At 41.7% G+C, this 20,875-nt stretch overlaps 1 protein-coding gene across 1 annotated transcript in view; it reads right to left on the bottom strand.

The window, feature by feature from the left end:
- The window catches only part of LOC120023711 (TOG array regulator of axonemal microtubules protein 1-like), a 41,153-nt gene extending 21,784 nt beyond the window's left edge, over positions 1-19,369 (bottom strand). Inside the window, exons 1-2 of the mRNA XM_038967776.1 lie at positions 17,687-19,369; positions 4,892-4,958 (exon numbers count right to left, since the gene is read on the bottom strand). Of these exons, the coding sequence (XP_038823704.1) occupies positions 4,892-4,958; positions 17,687-18,790 (1,171 nt within the window). The 5' untranslated portion in view covers positions 18,791-19,369. The remainder of the gene's footprint in view (positions 1-4,891; positions 4,959-17,686) is intronic.
- Positions 19,370-20,875: the final 1,506 nt, after the last annotated feature.

The following is a 20,875-nucleotide window of genomic DNA, read 5'->3' as shown; positions in this document are numbered from 1 at the left end:
AAAATAACAGGAAGTATGGTAGCAGACACAGCAGCAAGGACATGGATATAGATTAGGAATAACAAAGGTCCAAGCATCGAACCCAGTGCTTGTGTTCCTAGCTCCAACAGTGCAGTAGTATCTAACAATTCACAACAATACACACAAATCTAAAAAATAAAATAATGGAATTAAGGAATATATAAATTAGGACGAACAATGTCGGAGTGGCATTGAGTAGAATACAGTATATACACATCAAATGAGTAAAACAGAATGTAAACATTATTAAAGTGACCAGTGTTCCATTATTAAAGTTACCAGTGATTCCATGTCTATGTACATAGGGTAGCAGCCTCTAAGGTGCAGGGTTGAGTAACCGTGTGGTAGCCGGTTAGTGACAGTGACTAAGTTCAGGGCAGGGTACTGGGTGGAGGCCGGCTAGTGACAGCAATTTAGAAGTCTGTTCCCGCCCGTGCTCGGACTGCTCTAAGTGAACTGATTGCCCGTTATACCTCCTCAGAGTTTGTGTTATTAGGTGACCTCCCAACTCTGTACAACTCCAGCTGTATGCTTTAAACCTCCCCCAGATTGTACAGGCTACCACCAGATACAAGCCCAAGTCTACAGATAATGGCACACTCATAGATGTTATTCTCACTGATATGGCTGCTAAGTACACCTCTGCAGTTTTCTGCCAAGGCCATAGTGACTACTGTTGTATTGTCCACAACGGTACCAATGTTAAACGCCCCCTCTCTGATTATTGTCAAACATCTGTTAAAGCACTTTAATGGGCAGGCCTTGATACATGACCTGGCATCTGTACACAGGCCCAGAACTGACCTTATCCCTTGTGTTGAGGACACTTGGTGCCATTTTAAACCTCTTTCCTCACAGTCCTTAATAAATATGCTCCTCTTAAGAAGTTTTGAACCAAAAATTGCTACAGCTTCTGGTTTAGCGCTGAACTGTCTGAGCTGATCCAGTGAAAACACCTGCTCTGGCATAAAGCAAAGACCTCCACGGACCCTTCTGACTCGCAACTCTTTAGGGAAGCAAGGAACAAGAGCACTCAATCAATCAGATATGCAAAAGCAGGTTATTACAAAAAAAATTGTTGCCTGTGGTTCTGACCCTAAGAAGTTCTAGAACACTGAAAACCATGGAAAATGACAATTTTACCTCTCAGCTGCCTCCTGCACTCAATTTTGAGAACAATATCACCTCTGATAAAGTCAGAAGGGTTGAGAGTTTCAACAAGCACTTTGGCAGGGTTGGTCACACATTTTAACCATGCCTGCTGCGAGCCATGCTTCCCCCAGTAGAGTTCTCCCTCAGAGCACCCCCCGTTTCTCCTTCCAGCCAGTACAGAAGAACGAGGTCCTAAAGGAGTTGAGTAATCTGGACCCTAATAAAATTAGCTGGGCTCAATGATCTGGACCCCTTCTTTCTGAAGCATCATCTGAGCCCCCATCACTTGCCTCTTCAACCTCACCTTGCAAACATCTGAAGTCCCACAGAATTGGAAAGCTGCTACCGTCATACCACTCTTCAAAGGGGGCAACAAGCTAGACCCCAACTGTTACAGACCAATCTCCATCTTGCATTGCCTTTCTAGAGTTTTTGAAAGTCCGGTCAACAAACAGTTAACCCGCCACCTTGAGTCCCACAGTGTTCTTTCTTCAATGCAGTCTGGCTTCAGAACTGTCCGTGGGTGTACCTCTGCAACACTGAAGGTTCTAAACAACATATCTGCTTTTGACAACAAGCAGTATTGTGCGTCTGCTTTTATTGATCTGGCTAAAGCCTTTGATTTTGTTAACCACTGTATCCTGCTCAATAGACTCATCGACCTAGGGTTCTCAGAGAACCGTCTAGCCTCGTTTGAAAACGATTTTTTGGTCCGTGTACAATGTGTGAATTCTAAAGGCCTTACAGTCCAAACCACTGGTTGTATCTATGGGAGCTCAACAAGGATCGAATCTTGGGCCGACCTTATCCCTGAGTAGATTAACAATGTTGCGCATGCTGCTGGTGACTCCCCCATCCACCTTTATGTCGATGACACTATCTTGTACACAACTGGCCCCTCCTTGAACACTGTGCTGACCAACCTACAACATAGCTTTAACAACATCCAGCATGCCTTCTCTGACCTTTACCTACTCCTCAATACCAAAAAAAACTAAATGTATGCTCTTCAACCGGAACCTACCTTAACGTGCCTGTCCTCCTAACAATTTCACTCTGAATGGGTCAGAGCTAGAGTATGTTGACACCTATAAATATCTTGGTATACGGCTGGACTGCTCACTCTCATTCCATACCCACATCCCCCAACTGCAGCCTAAAGTTAAATCCAGAATTGGTTTCCTGTACCCCAACAAAACATCCTTCACCCACTCTGCCAAACACACCCTTGTAAAAATGACCATAATGTCAATCCTGGACTATTGAGACGTAGTTTTACAGGCTTGCCTCCAAAACCTCCTTCAATAAACTAAACGTAATTTACCAAACTGCCATCTGCTTTGATACCAGTGCCCCTTTCAACACTCATTACTGTGACCTTTACACCCTGGTCAACTGGCCCTCATTACATACACAACGGCAGACCCACTGGTACCACCCCTTTAGCTCACTCCTCATCCTCTCCACTACCAATAGCAACTTTCGCTCTGGTAGATACACTATATATTCAAAAATATGTGGACACCCCTTCAAATTAGTGGATTTGGTAATTTCAGCCATACCCATTGCTGACAGGTGTATAAAATCGAGCACACAGCCATGCAATCTCTATAGACAAACATTGTCAGTAGAATGGCCTTACTGAAGAGCTGAGTGACTCAACGTGGCATCGTCATAGGATGCCAACTTTCCAACAAGTAAGTTGGTCAAATTTCTGCCCTGCTAGAGCTGCCCCGGTCAACTGTAAGTGCGCTTATTGTGAAGTGGAAATGTCTAGGAACAACAACGGCTCAGTCACGAAGTGGTAGGCCACACAAGCTCACAGAACGGGACCGCCAAGTGCTGAAGAGCGTAAAAATTGTCTGTCCTCAGTTGCAAAACTCACTACCGGGTTCCAAACTGCCTCTGGAAGCAACGTCAGCAGAATAACTGTTCATCAGGAGCTTCATGAAATGGGTTTCCATGGCCGAGACATCACACAAGTCTAAGATCACCATGCACAATGCCAAGCGTCGGCTGGAGTGGTGTAAAGCTTTTGGTGAATCACTCTTCACCATCTGGCAGTCCAACGGACACATCTGGGTTTGGCGGATGCCATGAGAATGCTACCTGCCCGAATGCATAGTGCCAAAAGTAAAGTTTGGTGGAGGAGAAATAATGGTCTGGGGCTGTTTTTCATGGTTTGGGCTAGGCCCCTTAGTTCCAGTGAAGGGAAATCTTAACGCTACAGCATACAATGACATTCTAGACGATTCTGTGCTTCCAACTTTGTGGTAATAGTTTGGGGAAGGCCCTTTCCTGTTTCAGCATGGCAATGTCCCCATGCACAAAGCGAAGTCCATACGGAAATGGTTTGTTAAAATGCGCTGAATTAATTGAGGAACATGACAACTCTCTGAATTTCTGAACAATTCACAATAATGTCACTGGCGATCAAAGATATTTACTCTATCATTACTAAATATCAGTGTCATTTGCACATGCAGCCAAGCCGACAAGGTGGCGCAACGACCCTCTTATTTGAGGAGAACCCTGGCAGTGACCATATCTTGGTTTTAAATACTTTGAATGGGTACTTCCGGTTTTTCAAGCATTTCCCGGGACCCTGGGATAAATACTAATTATTCCCGCTATTGAAACTTGAAAGATTTTTGGGAAAATATTCATCCCTAGCCTGCATGTATATGGAAGAGAAGGGTTAGCACAGGGCTAAATCTGACAGATTATCTGATGGGAACACACATTTTCCCCCTACTTGCATTGACTTTGCTGATAGCTATGTTATTAAGGAAAAATGTACTTACTATGACTGAAATATGTGCTTGTCCCTCCTAGCTATCTTAAGATGAATGCAATAACTCTAAGTCGCTCTGAATAAGAGTCTGCTAAATTACTGAAATGTAAATGTGGGAACAGCTAACACATAGTTGCACGTGATCAAACCCTATGGCAGGAATTTTTATTGGCACATTTTGAGGTCCAGGTTAAAGAAACATTTTCTAATGTTTGCAAGTTCGGCCCCATTGCTTTCCTAATGAGAACCAGATCAAGGTTTAGTAATAACCAAATGCATTATCAACAGCTCCTTCTCAAAGCCAGCCTCCACGGCTCATATTAAGTGTCTACTTATTGAACGCCTACAAATGGCATTGACACTAAACAGCAGGAACATGAAGAGGAGTGACTGACTCCTACATCAACCATGTTGAGAGAATTCACCACCCCCTCACATCAAGGACACCTCCATACATTATCACCATACATTACATAACTCTCTACCTATGCATTCTTGGAGAGAAATCCCTTTTCACACCGGTTTGAGATAGAGAGGACAGTCGTTAGGATTTGAAGGGTCAATTATATTCAAGCATGCTAATGTCCATATTAGGCTTTCTTGGTGCTTGTCTTGCATACACACTCTCTTTTCAACAATAACAGCAAAATATAGGAAATGAATCCATGGTATTCTTCAATCATGAATGATTCTTGTTGTGTGTATGGCACTCTTCTGCCAGGGGGCCTAGCAAATCCATCATGTCAGTGCTCTGAGTGACGTGAAATAGCGTGGCACCGTGACTCGGCGTGATAATCCAATTCAAAGCTGGTTTAATCTAGAGCCAGGCTAACTTCGGCACTGACAGCAACTCAACTCAACTGCACCTCGTCAGCTTGTGTGGTAGCTCATGATGCATGCAAGAGACAGAAAATGGGCACTTACCAAAACTGGGGACATATGTCTCCGGGCTCAGCTTCCGGGAGAGGGACAAGCAGTCTTCACTGATGACCTGAGGAGATGGAATCAGGGGATAACTATGGTGACAATTATGTCACTGAACCACAAAACTGGGTAAAGTTCACATGTCAAACATAAACGACTATTTGAAAACAGAGAGCCTACCATGGATCAACTGTAATTTCATCCATTGGTATCAACAAAGGGATGTTGCAGCGATTAGGTCAGTTTGTATAAACCCAAACTTCAATGGCGTCTGTCCTACTTCAATGATGTGTACTACTCTCATTAAACTTTTACTATAAAAGGTGTAGCCGGGCCTCCCGAGTGGCACAGCAGTCTAAGGCACTGCATTGCAGTACTTGAGGTGTCACTAAAGCCCTGGGTTCGATCCCAGACTACGTCACAGCCGGCCGTAACCAGGAGACCCATGAAGTGGCGCACAACTGGCCCAGACTCGTCCAAGTTAGGGGTGGGTTTGACCGGCTGGGATTTCCTTGTTCCATCGCGCTCTAGTGACTCCTTGTGGCGGGCCGGGAGCCTGCAAGCAGATCTCGGTCGCCAGTTGTACAGTGTTTCCTCCAACACATTGGTGCGGCTGGCTTCCGGGTTAGGCGAGCAGTGTGTCAAGAAGCAGTGCGGCTTGGCAGGGTCATGTTTCGCCTCTCCTGAGTCTGTAGGGGAGTTGCAGCGATGGGACAAGGCTGTAACTTCCAATTGGATATCACGAAATTGGAGAGAAAAGGGTGTAAAAAATTTAATAAAAAGTGTAGCCATGGGACATTTTCAAGCCTCACAGTAAAATTGATCTCTGAGGTTAAGTTTTCACCTCACTGCTCACCAAAGCTTCCCTCAGACAGGGTGTTAAGATCCATCTCACATTAAAGGCAACTCACATTGTCGTTAGATTTAACCACTGGGATCTTAATCAACACTAGGGCAGTAAGGCTGCGTTTAGACAGGCAGCCTAATTCTGATCTTCTTTTCACTAATTGGTCTTTTGATCAATCCAAAAAATCTGATGTGAAAAGATCAGGACCCAGAGTCCCAAAAGCATCTTAAGGCTAAGTTCATCATTAGAACCTTCGTAGGAGCATTGTTAAATCTCTGAGTTGCTTCCCAAAACCATCGTTACTAAAGTTGCACTTTTAGACAATTGTTATTGACCAACTGCCTCAGAACAGCTAAGTGGGTCAATAGATGCTTTTTTGCCTACTTTATACACAGAAGATCTCCACCTAATATAGAATCAAGGTGGTAATTTGTCTGTCTGTGACTGCAGATCACTTCAGAACAAAGTTGCCAATGTCTTTGCAATTGTTACAAACAGCAGATCCACAGATGATGCAATCTCTATCGCACTCCACACTGCTCTCTCCCACCTGGACAGGAGGAATACCTATGTGAGAATGTTGTTCATCGACTACAACTCAACGTTTTAACACCATTGTGCCCTCCAAGCTCATCACCAAGCTAGGGACCCTAGGACTGAACACCTCCCTCTGCAACTGGATCCTGAAAAGATTTGGCATGGGCCCTCGGATCCTCAAAAAGTGATACAACTGCACCATTGAGAGCATCTTGACTGGCTGCATCACCTCTTGGTATAGCAACTGCTTGGCATCCGACCGCAAGTTACTAGAGGGTAGTGTATACGTCCCAGGAGACAGACCAAGCTCTATGCCATCCAGGACCTTTATACCAGGCCGTGTGAGAGGAAGACCCTAAAAATGGTCAAATACTCCAGCCACCCAAGTCATACACTGTTCTCTCTGCTACCACACGATAAGTACCGATGCACCACGTCAGGAACCAACAGGACCCTGAACAGCTTTTACCCCCAAGCCATAAGACTGTTAATAGTTAGTTAAATGGTTAACCAACAGCTACCCGGACTAACTCTTTTGACTCATTACATACGCTGCTGTTACTGTTAATCTATCTTGCTTCCTAGTCACTTTATCCCTACCTATATGTACATATCTACCTCAATTACCTCGTACCCCTGCACATCGACTCTGTATTGGTACTCAGTGTATATAGCCATGTGATCGTTACTCATTCTGTATTTATTCCCCGTGTTAATATTTTTATTTTATTTATCTTTTTTATTCTCTGCATTGTTGCGAAGAGCCCATAAGTAAGCATTTCACTGTTAGTCAACACCTGTTGTTTACGAAGCATGTGACAAATAACATTTTATTTTATTTGATGACGTACCAAATGTGTCATTTTGTGCAGTATTATTGGGTAAGAATAGACTAAGCCTCCTCAATATTTGCAGCCACAGGTTATAATACAGCTCGAGCGGCTGATCCGTCGTCAGTATTGTAAAATAATTCTGATATTAAGGTAATATTTGAATGGATGAAACTGATCCGAGAGCAGCGCTGCCTTTCTTTCGGTATTGACACACGCTACAAATGACGCGAACGTTCTCTCTACGTGGTGCTTTGGGAAACGCATGTGACACTGTCGGCTGTTATAGGAACGATGTATCGTCAAAACACTGTAAAGCTTAAGTTCCATCGCTATCGGAAAACCGGGCCCCGATGTGATTGAGCAGAAGACCAATTGGTGGGGAAAAGATCAGAATTGGGCTGCATGTGTGAACGCAGCCGAAGTGGTTGATATTCCAGTCGCATCGGGTCCTACGATATCTTCACATGCATTGCCAATTAAGTGTCAAGCCCCCTCTGAATACATGTGTGTTGTGTCGCAAAGATGTTGCTGGGAGACGGGGACTACTATAAACATAAGGTTTCACTGGAAGGCTCTGAAATGAATATGGTGCACAGAGCAAACTTCAAAAAGCCTCTTTGAACAAGTAGTTTTCAACTATTGTGATCAACTCATCAAATGTTATTGGTCGCATACACATATTTAGCAGATGTTATTACGGGTGTAGCGAAATGCTTGCAAAAAATCAAATGGTCATTCTTCCAAATTTCAACGATTTAATAGTATCTGAATGCTCACTCAAAAGTCTGTGTTTCTCGAACCGTCGCTGTGACAAGGTGCCACTGCTGGGATCTCTCCCCTACGGATCTTTATCTAAGCGCATAGCCTATACTTTTGTTGCGACTTTGTGGCTACAGTTCAGAAGCACAAGTAGGCTAATCTATTATACCAAAAAAAGGGATATGGCCGGTGTTTCCCCACTATAAACAAACGTCTGCCACTGTCTGACACTGACAGCTGGGTGTTTCAGTATCTGAGAGAATGAAAACGAGGAGATTAGTAGATTGACTTCCCTGATGAGGCAATCTGGGAGTAAACCCATTGTAGAGAGGGGTTCTCCCAAGCAACATAGAACGAGAAAATGCTTTGGATTATCACTGTCATCAAGGAGCAGGATCCCTGTAATATGAGATGATTGTCTTCTCCAACCACTCACATCTGTTATCTAGCCTACATGGTCTCATAGCAACCAAGGTGGATAAACTCACCTTTTCTGTCTAATGTGGATCATGCAATAGATGTTCATCAAACCTTCTATCGACATACAGTAGGCCGACATTTTCCAAAACTGACCTCAACTTGAAATTCATGAGAATACAGCTCTGAGATGACAAACTCACAAATTGCAATGCCACAGTAGTGATGGGGGGGAGAAATAAGTTACATATCGCAATATTCTTTTTGGATGATATTATATTGATATTTGACTCCAAGTACCGATTTGTAGAATAATAATACATATCTAAAAATCATCTGTACCTGCACCAAAACGGCTGTATTTTTCATTCTATAGCTTGTTATCTTTTCAAATAGTGAAGCAAAATGTTTTCAGCATTTATTTTTTAATTAATTGTTTTAATGTAGATGACAGTACAAAACAGTACAGATTAAAAAAAAAATGTAAAAACTGAGCAGGTGAGGTTGGAAACCCAAAAGGGCTACAAATAAGTACATAAAAAAGTTGCATCAGTTAAATAGAGCATACTAATTATAAATGTACATGATATACTCAGTATACAGTTGAAGTCGGAAGTTTACATACACCTTAGCCAAATACATTTAAACTCAGTTTCACAACTCCTGACATTTAATCCTGGTAAACATTCCCTGTCTTAGGTCAGTTAGGATCATCACTTTGTTTTAAGAATGTGAAATGTCAGAATAATAGTAGAGAGAATGATTTATTTCAGCTTTTATTTCTTTCATCACATTCCCAGTGGGTCAGAAGTTTACATACACTCAATTGGTATTTGGTAGCATTGCATTTAAATTGTTTAACTTGGGTCAAACGTTTCGGGTAGCCTTCCACAAGCTTCCCACAATAAGTTGGGTGAATTTTGACCCATTCCTCCTGACAGAGCTGGTATAACTGAGTCAGGTTTGTAGGCCTCCTTGCTCGCACACGCTTTTTCAGTTCTGCACACAAATTTTCTATGGGATTGAGGTCAGGGCTTTGTGATGGCCACTCCAATACCTTGACTTTGTTGTCCTTAAGCCATATTGCCACAACTTCCGAAGTATGCTTGGGGTCATTGTCCATTTGGAAGACCTATTTGTGACCAAGCTTTAACTTCCTGACTGATGTCTTGAGATGTTGCTTCAATATAGGCGCATAATTTCCCTTCATCATGATGCCATCTTTTGTGGAGTGCACCAGTCCCTCATGCAGCAAAGCACCCCCACAACATGATGCTGCCACCCCCGTGCTTCACGGTTGGGATGGTGTTCTTCAGCTTGCAAGCCTCCCCCTTTTTCCTCCAAACATAACGATGGTCATTGTGGCCAAACAGTTCTATTTTTGTTTCATCAGACCAGAAGCCATTTCTCCAAAAAGTACGATCTTTGTCCCCATGTGCAGTTGCAAACCGTAGTCTGGCTTTTTTATGGTGGTTTTGGAGCAGTGGCTTCTTCCTTGCTGAGTGGCCTTTCGATATAGTCGATATAGGACTCGTTTTACTGTGGATATAGATTCTTTTGTACCCGTTTCCTCCAGCATCTTCACAAGGTCCTTTGCTGTTGTTCTGGGATTGATTTGCACTTTTCGCACCAAAGTACGTTCAGCTCTAGGAGACAGAAGGCCTATAACCTTCCTGAGCGGTATGACGGCTGCGTGGTCCCATGCTGTTTATACATGTGTACTATTGTTTGTACAGATGAGCGTGGTACCTTCAGATGTTTGGAAATTGCTTCCAAGGATGAACCAGACTTGTGGAGGTCTACCATTTTTTTCTGAGGTCTTGGCTGATTTCTTTTGATTTTCCCATGATGTCAAGCAAAGAGGCACTGAGCCCTTGAAATTAGAGGTTGACCGATTATGATTTTTCAACGCCGATACCGATACCGATTATTGGAGGGACAAAAAAAGTAATAAATGACAATGACAATTACAACAATACTGAATGAACACTTATTTTAACTTAATATAGTACATCAATAAAATCAATTTAGCCTCAAATAAATAATGAAACATGTTCAATTTGGTTTAAATAATGCAAAAACAAAGTGTTGGAGAAGAAAGTAAAAGTGCAGTATGTGCCATGTAAGAAAGCTAACGTTTAAGTTCCTTGCTCAGAACATGAAAACATATGAAAGCTGGTGGTTCCTTTTAACACGAGTCTTCAATATTCCCAGGTAAGAAGTTTTAGGTTGTAGTTATTATAGGAATTATAGGACTTTGACTATTGGATGTTCTTATAGGCACTTTAGTATTGCTAGTGTAACAGTATAGCTTCCGTCCCTCTCCTCGCTCCTACCTGGGCTCAAACCAGGAACACATCGACAACAGCCACCCTCGAAGCAGCGTTACCCATGCAGAGCTAGGGGAACAACTACTCCAAGTGTCAGAGCGAGTGACGTTTGAAACGCTATTAGCGCGCACCCCGCTAACTAGCTAGCCATTTCACATCGGTTACACCAGCCTAATCTCGGGAGTTGATAGGCTTGAAGTCATAAACACCGCAATGCTTGAAGCATTGTGAAGAGCTGCTGGCAAACGCACGAAAGTGCTGTTTGAATGAATGCTTACGAGCATGCTGGTGCCTACCATCGCTCAGTCAGACTGCTCTATCAAATCATAGACTTAATTATAACATAATAACACACAGAAATACGAGCCTTTGGTCATTAAAATGGTCGAATCCGGAAACTATCATTTCGAAAACAAAACGTTTATTCTTTCAGTGAAATACGGAACCGCTCCGTATTTTATCTAACGGATGGCATCCCTAAGTCTAAATGTTGCTGTTACATAACCTTCAATGTTATGTCATAATTATGTACAATTCTGGCAAATTAATTACGGCCTTTGTTAGGAATAAATGGACTTCACACAGTTCGCAATGAGCCAGGCGGCCCAAACTGCTGCATACACCCCGACTCTGCTTGCACGGAACGCAAGAGAAGTGACAATTTCCCTAGTTATAAGAAATTCATGTTAGCAGGCAATATTAACTAAATATGCAGGTTTAAAAATATATACTTGTGTATTGATTTTAAAGAAAGGCATTGATGTTTATGGTTAGGTACATTGGTGCAACGACAGTGCTTTTTTCGCAAATGCGCTTGTTAAATCATTACCCGTTTGTCAAAGTAGGCTGTGATTCAATGAGAAATGAACAGGCACTGCACCGCACCGCATGTTCCTAAGGCTTCCACTAGATGTCAACCGTCTTTAGAACGTGGTTTCAGGCTTCTCATGTGAAGGGGGGCCGGATGGGAGCTGTTTGAGTAAGGGGTCTGCCTACAGCCTCGTTCTCAGTCATGCGCTTTCACTTGAGAGTTAGCTCTCGTTCCATTGCTTCTCTATAGACAATGGAATTCTCCGGTTGGAACATTATTGAACTTTTATGATAAAAACATCCTAAAGATTGATTCTATACTTAGTTTGACAAGTTTCTTCGACCTGTAATATAACTTTTTGAACGTTTTGTCCAAATGGACCAGATCGCGCTTTTGGATTTGTTTACCAAACTCCCTAACAAAAGAAGCTATTGGACATAAATGGACATAAATGATGGACATTATCAAACAAAACAAGCATTTATTGTGGAACTGCGATTCCTGGGAGTGCATTCTGATGAAGATCATCAAAGGTAAGTGAATATTTATATATGAATAATGTTGACTCCCCAACATGGCGGATATTTCTCTGGCTGGTTTGGGCTCTGAGTGCCATTCTCAGATTATGCTTTTTCCGTAAAGTTTTTTTGAAATCTGACACAGCGGTTGCATTAAGGAGAAGTGTATCTAAAGTTCCATGCATAACACTTGAATTTTCATCAACATTTATAATGAGTATTTCTGTGAATTCATGTGGCTCTCTGCAAAATCATAGCATGTTTTTGAACTACTCAACATAACACACCAATGTAAAATGAGATTTTTGGATATAAATATGCACTTTATCGAACAAAACATACATGTATTGTGTAACATGAAGTACTATGAGTGTCATCTGATGAAGATCATCAAAGGTTAGTGATTAATTGTATCTCTATTTGTGCTTTTTGTGACTCCTCTCTTTGGCGGGAAAAATGGCTGGGTTTTTCTGTGACTTGGTGGTGACCTAACATAATCGTTTGTGGAGCTTTCGCTGTAAAGTATTTTTGAAATCAGACACTGTGGCTGGATTAACGAGAAGTGTATCTTTAAAATGGTGCCTCATACTTGTATGTTTGAGAAATTTGACTTATGAGATTTCTGTTGATTTGTATTTGGCGCCCTGCTATTTCCTTGGCTGTTGGCGAAAGGCACAGTCAACTTGGTGTATGTAAACTTCTGACCCACTGGAATTGTGATACAGTGAAATAAATGAAATAATCTGTCTGTAAACAATTGTTGGAAAAATTACTTGTGTCATGCACAAAGTAGATGTCCTAACCGACTTGCCAAAACTATAGTTTGTTCACAAGAAATTTGTGGAGTGGTTGAAAAACGAGTTTTAATGACTCCAACCTAAGTGTATGTAAACTTCCGACTTCAACTGTACAAGAAAACACATGTTTAATTATGTGTGTGTGTGTGTGTGTGTGTGTGTGTGTGTGTGTGTGTGTGTGTGTGTGTGTGTGTGTGTGTGTGTGTAAGAGAGTTAAGCTACATGAAGGAGACTACTGCGTAGTTTGATTTATCAGTCTGACCCCTTTTCTACGCTTTAAGTTATTGATGGATAATGATATTTTGGCAATGTGAATATAAGAATTCCAGAGTATGGAACCTTTGTATCTGATAGAGAATTGACAATGTGAGGTGCAGCAGTGGGGAGGGTGAAGTTTATCGCTGTGTGTTGTATGCATGGATTTGGGAATTAACCTGGAAGAATCTATTGAAGGGATTAGGTAGGCTGTCTGGGAGGTATGTGTATTTGTAGATGAAGGTGCATTGTTTCTTGTATATTAATGTTGTAGATAGACAATATAGTGAGTTTCTTAAAACAGATGGGCAGATGGAGCCAAGCCGTTAGAGGCGGCTAGTCTTGCCAATTTCTTCTGTGTGATGAGTCATTTGTGTAGGTAGAAAGCATATGTACTGGCCCAGACAATATTGCAGTAAATGAGATATGGGTAAATTAAGCTATAGTATAGTGTTAGGAAGCAAGCCTGAACCAAACCACTAATCTTTCTGATGATACCAACGGACTTCACGACTTTGCTGCAGACAAAGTGAATATGATCTTTACAGGACAACTTTTCATCAACAAGAACACCTAGGAATCTAGAGGATGAAACCTGGTCCATTTCATTCCCACCAATTGAAATTCTGGCTCGTTTTTTAAACAATATTTCATATTCTTACCAGTAAATACAATGAAGTTTGATTTTTTTAAGCATTTAAAGATAGTTTATCTGGAACCATTCATAAAATGTGCCATGCTGGATAAGATACGTGAATTGAAATTCTTGCGTGATAAAATGAAGTTGGTATCATCAGTAACAATAACGGGAAGTACGGTAGCAGACACAGCAGCAAGGACATGGATATAGATTAGGAATAACAAAGGTCCAAGGATCGAACCCTGTGGAACACCACATGATATCTTGGCCCTGGTAGATGCACAAGCAATTGCATATACAAATTGTTCTCTATCATAAACATAATTATATATCCATTTATATGTATAATCGTGAAAACTGTAATAATGCAATTTAGCGAGTCATATTTCATAATCAACTGTGTTGAACGCTTTGGATAAATCTAGAAAGATACCAAGAGCGTATTAATTGTTGTTCAGGGCTATAAAGATTTTGAGCACAAGTTGTAAAAGAGCCATATCTGTGGAGTAGTTTTTACAAAAACTCAAGCTGAAGCAGAGAAGGGAAATGTCCCTTAACCCAATGAGTCCCACCGTAACGCTGGCATGTTTTGGACTTCTAATCGGATTTGTCTATTTCTTCTGCATTCGTAGATACCAACTATTAGTATGTGTGATTAATGGGGGCTGCGCTAGAGTGGTGTTTGTGAGACAAGGGCGGATCTGGAAGGGGCCCGGGATCGGGTCATTTTACAAAAACTTATGTAGAGTCCGAATGGTTTGAGCTACAAACTTTTCAAGTTATCTATAAAAATCTGACACTCGTGAACATGCACATGTAAGATGTTTTGCTATATGATGCTGACAAGCTACACTAGAAATCCCAGAACAAAATGTCCAAAAAACTGTAATAAGCTCACAGTTGCTGTCACAAACTCCAAACAGTTATCCTGGGTTATTTACAAATACCATCAGTATGATTTTCCAATACCGTCTTTTAATTTTTATACATTTGAATATTAGTACTTTTTAAATAAATACCTGCTGTCAACTTGTGCACTAGGTAATAGATAAAGCAGATCGCGTTCCTAATTTTGCCTGTTAGATAATTTTTTCATTATGAAGCTACCGGTACTAGTTTCCCGAAAAGCTGTTTGAGCCAGTCACGTGTGTTTGTTTACAAAAAAGAACAACGTGGAAAATGGGAGCTTCTTGAGATGAGTCACTCCTGTAGTGCAAATTAAGTGAGGTGATCAAGTTACACTTGTATGGAATTCACTACTGTTTGCCAGCTATATATCTTATAACTATTAAGTTAACTATCTAAGATGTGCCAAATAAATTCTCTCTAGCTGGGTTTTGGTTGCTAATGTTAGCTAAGTGGCTAACGTTAGCTTGCAGGATCAAGCTTCTTGGTAACAGCAGCAGAGATAATCCCCTCCTGGATTAAGATCCCTGCTGTCTAATGTTTGTTTTGTGCGTGTTGCAAACTGCGTTTTGAGATGCTTGCATAACTTTATGAGCTGGATTGTCTGTCTTAGTAGTAAATGTTTGCATGCGCTCGTTAGCATTTACCAAGCATGCACTATGAGGATTCCTTAGTACTTCTTATTATTCTGGTAAGTGGCATTTTTTGGGGCATTTTTTTCTCGTTTGAAAAATAAATTGTGCCCCTTGTGTGCACTACCGGTAATAACGTATATATCCCGAGATGGCACGGTATGAAGGTATGGAAATCTAGATACCGGCCAACCCTACACTGTACAGTACAGCACTAGAGTAGAATATTATGTACTGTATTATACATATATACTTTACTGTACTCTACTGTGGTGTCCAAACTTATGAAACATAGAGGTCTATGATTGTTTCAGATTTGGTCTGGTTCGGACCAACTAAATGTGGTATTGTTTGGGGGCGGAGATCATTACAATAATAGCCAGTGCGTAGTATACTCAAATATGCAAAAGAAGGACATTGCATATTTTGTACCTTTGTGTACCTATTAGGATACAACACCATGAAGAGAATGATATATCAAGAATTATAATTTTCTGTATGGTACAGATCAGGGAGCAATGATGTAATTCCATTACCGGATGTAAATCCACTTCACCTACTGTAGTTCAATATCCCATATATATATATTTTTTTTAACTCAAGGTGTTATGTTATAGCTGACATGTGAGAATGCTGTTCATTAACTACAGTTCAGCATTCAACACCATAGTCCCCTCCAAGCTCGTCACCAAGTTTAGGACCCTGGGACTGAACACCTCACTCTGCAACTGGATCCTGGACTTCCTGACGGGCCAAACCCAGGTGGTGAAGGTCGGCAACATCACCTCCGCCATTATGACCCTTAACACAGGGGCCCCACAGGGGTGTGTGCTTACTCCCCTCCTGTACTCCCTGTTCACCCACAACTGTGTGGCCCGCACAACTCTAACACCATCATCAAGTTTGCTCACGACACAACGGTGGTAGGCCTGATCACAGATGACGATGAGACAACCTACAGGGAGGTCAGTGACTTAACAGTGTGGTGCCGGAACAACAGCCTCTCCCTCAATGTCAGTAAGGCCAAAAGCTGATCGTGGACTAAAGGAAACGGGGGAGGGGGGCTTCATCACTGGGGCTGAGCTCCCTGCCATCCAGGACCTCGATATCAGGCGGTGTGAAAATAAAGGCCAGAAAAATCATTAAAGACTCCAGCCACCCAAGCCATAGACTGTTCTCTGGTTCCGCACGGTAAGCGGTACCGGTGCATCATGTCTGACACCAAAAGGCTCTTGAACTGCTTCTATCCCCAAGCCATAAGTCTGCTAAATAACTAACTAAATAGCTAACACAAAGGCTACACTGACTGAGTTGACCCTTGTATTTTATTTTTGCACTGGCTCTATGCACCCTCTTAGGGCCCTACACACTCATGCACACTGACACTCCAACACACACAAACACTCACATCATCATTTGCTCACACACACATAATTTGCACATCTGTTTTTTTGCATTGGATGCGTCCCACTCCACCCCATCAGCCAATGTCACACTTTTGCATCTGCGGTGAAAGGTGACAGAGCAAGAGTGGTGTTTGTCAGACCATGAGACATCCCGAAAATTGGTCTTCTCACAAAATCGTCTGTAGCGTAAAGGGTTAATGTAGCTATAAGCTAGGTGTTGATAGCAAATGGCTGACTCATGCAGTTCTAACATAACGTCAGCAGGCTGGTAGGGCTAATGTTAGCAGGCCAATAGGGCTTATGTTAACAGGCTAGTAGGGCTAACGTTAGCAGGCTAGTTGGCTAGCAACCTTGCAAGTTGATTTGTAACAATAGATTTATAAAGTATTAACTTGTAAAATTGGCTGAAAATTTTATTGAAACCAGTAGTCATGAGTGCAAACGATTTGGTTTAATTTGAGGTTATACATTTTAAAGTTATTTCTGTTGGAGTTAACCTTTAAGGAATAGGCTGGCTTGCCGGGGCCTCCATCTTACATCACACCCCAGAAAAACATTTTCTGACATGACTTCGGCATTCTTATCGGTTTTATGTAACAACTTGAAAAATTAGGTGCAACTTTGCATTGGGACTTTGGATGAGAATACCAATGCAAATCCATATGTTACATGTGGTTAAGTGTATGCTACCTTCCATTTAAAGTGACAAATTGGAGTCAAAACATAATTCCTCTACGTGGAATTGCCCAAATCAGCCATCAAACAAATAGTTATGGATACAACTCCATATAGTCCCAACACAAGCCTACTAGTCAATATCTAGTATACTGTGTGTTATTGTTTCAGTGAACTTTCAGGTTCCTGCAAACTAATATTTGACAGATTTTCACTTTGGGTGGTCACAAACCTCATTCTATTTGCACCTTATTCCATGTAATTATGGTGCCACTATGGAAATAAGATTATTTTACCTATAGCCTAGAGAGAGCATGTCTTGATATTTATTTTTCTCAAATGACACTTTGCTACATAAAAAAAGCTAGATGATAGACAAGTGTCATCAGCAGACTTTTGCTTGATGTACCCTTGGCGTCAACTATGACCAACCTGATCAGAGGATTGGCTGGATGTTGGCTGGATGTTCACTGTGGAAGGGAGGCTTGACCTCTCCCAGGGAAGCTTGTTCTTCCCTTTGCCTGCACTGACAATTCTCCTCTGCAGTGGAAGGTCATCAATGAGGGAGCCCAAGCTTCCATAACCATGATACAGCCTGTCAGAGTCTGGTTCCGTCCTGATGCTCTTGGCACTGCTGATCCGCCCACCATTGAGCACCCACTCCAGGTCAGCTCCTGACCCAAACTGTGGTGACCGTCGTTGTCCTGATTTAGGGATTAGAAGGGCGTATTCTACCATCCCATCTGAGGACAGTCTGGGAAGTATGTGCCTGGCTCTTCTTGCTTGAACAGCTGCCATAAGACCCTCCACATCCCCATTGAGCTCCACTCTGTCTACAGCCTTCATTAGGGGCTGTTTTTTCCCTGTGTCAAGGCAATGGTCAAAAACAGCAAATAGTTCTAGGGCTGCATGGCGGACCTTCTTCTTGCTGTCCGCCAAGTATGGTGCAACTTCAAAGCAGAGGCTGGGGATATTGAAGTCCTTCTTGGGGTGGGTGAGCATAGCTGCTGTGATGATGTTGATGACATCCTCTCTGACCCTGGAGTTCTTGTGTCTCAGGTGTCCAATGACAAGGTCCAACACTTTCTGTGGCCCTACAATTCTAGTCAACTGCCTGAACACATTCATGTACTCATTCCTGGTGACAGCACGGTTGTCTCCAAGGGTTTTCAGAGCCACACATACTATCTGTTTGAAATATTTGTCTATATTGTAATCCAATTTCTGGATGAGTAGGTTTATCACCTGTAAAGTGCCATACAAGACTTTGAAGTTGGTGTCATCTAGAAGTCTGTGGAGAAAATATATAAACTCCACAATACTGTCCGAGGGGACTGGCTTCAAGTCCAATCCAAAGAGGATTTTTTTCAGCTCTTCCACACCATTTGTTCGATTTTGGTAGTTTTTTAGGTCTAGGAGCTGTTCATGTAACTCCTGGGGTATCAATCCAAAAATCATAACTGATGGTCCTTTTGATGTGGTCAAAGGGAAGAATCTAATGATGCAATCACATTTCTGTGAGGACAATATTGCCATTTTCTTTGACTCATCTTGTCTTGGTGGTTCGATTTGACATTTGCAGTTTCTTATGAATAACGGTTCATTGTGCTAGTCTACGAGACAACTGGAACGTGAACGGTGAAAGCAACGTTGAGTGAAAATAAAAACACTTGTAGCTTGCTGTGCGTTCCCCTACATAGCCATGACGAAAAAAGGCACCGTGGAATGTTGTATTTGAAAGCCCATGTTGTATTTCAGCTAACTTAGCTAACTAGCTGCATAACTAGGAAGCAATCATTCAATGTCCAGAAATAGCGTGTCAGGGCGACGTCGCTGCCAGTACCTCTTCAGATGTATGATTTCCATAAAATCCAATATCATCGCTAGCTTTTAGCTAACGTACGACTTTGAATTGCGGCTTAGTAGAAGAAACCTGGCGGCTAGCTGGCGAAGTTAGAAAACAGACTAAAATGCAGACTTCGCATTCTGAATTTGACGTCCGGCATACAAAATAGTTGCACACATCTCCATGATCTCTTCGGTTAAATGTATGTAACAGTATGAGATTATATGTTGACTGTTTGTAAACTAGCTAGCTGCAATGTAGAGACATTCATCGCCGTAGCCCACACACATAGAACCATCAAAATGGCGAATACAACATGACACAAACGGATCGCTTCCATGGTGACGCGAGGTGTTGGATTTATGCTGCCTTAGTGACAACTCGGAATTTATGAATACACAAGTCTTCAGATCCAATTATACAATTAACCCTAGAATACAGTCTATTTGCTAATTAAATGCTTTGAACCCACTAGTAGGCCAAACTGACACTCCCCAGAAGAAGCAGTCCTCCATAGAATGAATGGAATTCTAAGGTATTTCAATTCAATGTTTCAAGGACTACATTACATGTATTTCAGTTGTTTTTTGTTGTAGCGGGGACATTAACATTAGAACTTTTTTTAAATGATTTAAAAATGATTTGTCATACATTTTTATGTTTAGCTCACATAATATAATTTAAAAGTATGCATTAATATATGCATTTCTATATCTTCCCCAAAAAATTTTTACAGTGGGGGAGTGCCAAGATGTAGACGCAGTGGATTCAGAATCTCCAGCATCCACAGCATCTTCCACCTGCCAATACCACTTGCTGGGCCCTGCCTGGAGAGGAAGCCATGCTATCAGGAACAGTATTATTTTTGTAGAGACACTCTGGTTATGCCCATGTTTGACAATTATTTCTTTAACTAGGCAAGTCAGTTAAGAACAAATTCTTATTTACAATGACGGCTTATCCCAGGCCAATTGTGCGCCGCCCTATGGGACTATAGTGATGGCTCTTGCACTGAGATGTAGTGCCTTAGACCGCTGTGCCACTCCGGAGACGAATAAAAGATTTGTGAAATGATCGACTTGGAAACTCATAGAAAGATAAAAAGTTTGAGCGTCCCACTTGGAAAGTAGCAGAATCAACCAATAGGAACTTAGGAAGCTCTATGAAAAAAAAAAAAAAAAACATGCGCAACTTTTAACTTGGGGTTCCGAGTTGTCATAAACTCTGCATTAACCTGAGCATTGGGATATGGAGTTATATATTTAGGTTGAGAACATAGAGAATGATAGATGACTCATTGTATCTATCCCATTTGTCCATACACGGAAGTGACGTTTAACGAAAATCACGTAAGTGGGGTATGGAAGCAATTTGTCACCTTTGAAAGCAGTTAATCCATGCCTGATTTCAAGAAATAACGAAACACGCACATATAGTACCAGTCAAAAGTTTGGACACAGCTCCTCATTCAAGGGTTTTTGTTTATTTTCACTATTTTCTACATTGTAGAATAATAGAGAAGACATCAAAACGATGAAATAACATATAGAATCATGTAGTTAGCAAATGTTAAACAAATCAACATATATTTTATATACTTCTAAGTAGCCAACCATTGCCTTGATGACAGCTTTGCACACTCTTGGCATTCTCTCAGCCAGCTTCACCTGGAATGCTTTTCCAACAGTCTTGAAGGAGTTCCCACATATGCTGAGCACGTGTCTGCTTTTCCTTCACTCTGCGGTCCAACTCATCCCAAACCATCTCAATTGTGG

Source organism: Salvelinus namaycush, chromosome 28 (genome assembly GCF_016432855.1).
Source record: "Salvelinus namaycush isolate Seneca chromosome 28, SaNama_1.0, whole genome shotgun sequence".
Lineage (NCBI taxonomy): Eukaryota > Metazoa > Chordata > Actinopteri > Salmoniformes > Salmonidae > Salvelinus > Salvelinus namaycush.
The sequence above is the reverse complement of the archived record's forward strand: the minus strand, read 5'-3'. Positions and strand labels throughout refer to the sequence as shown.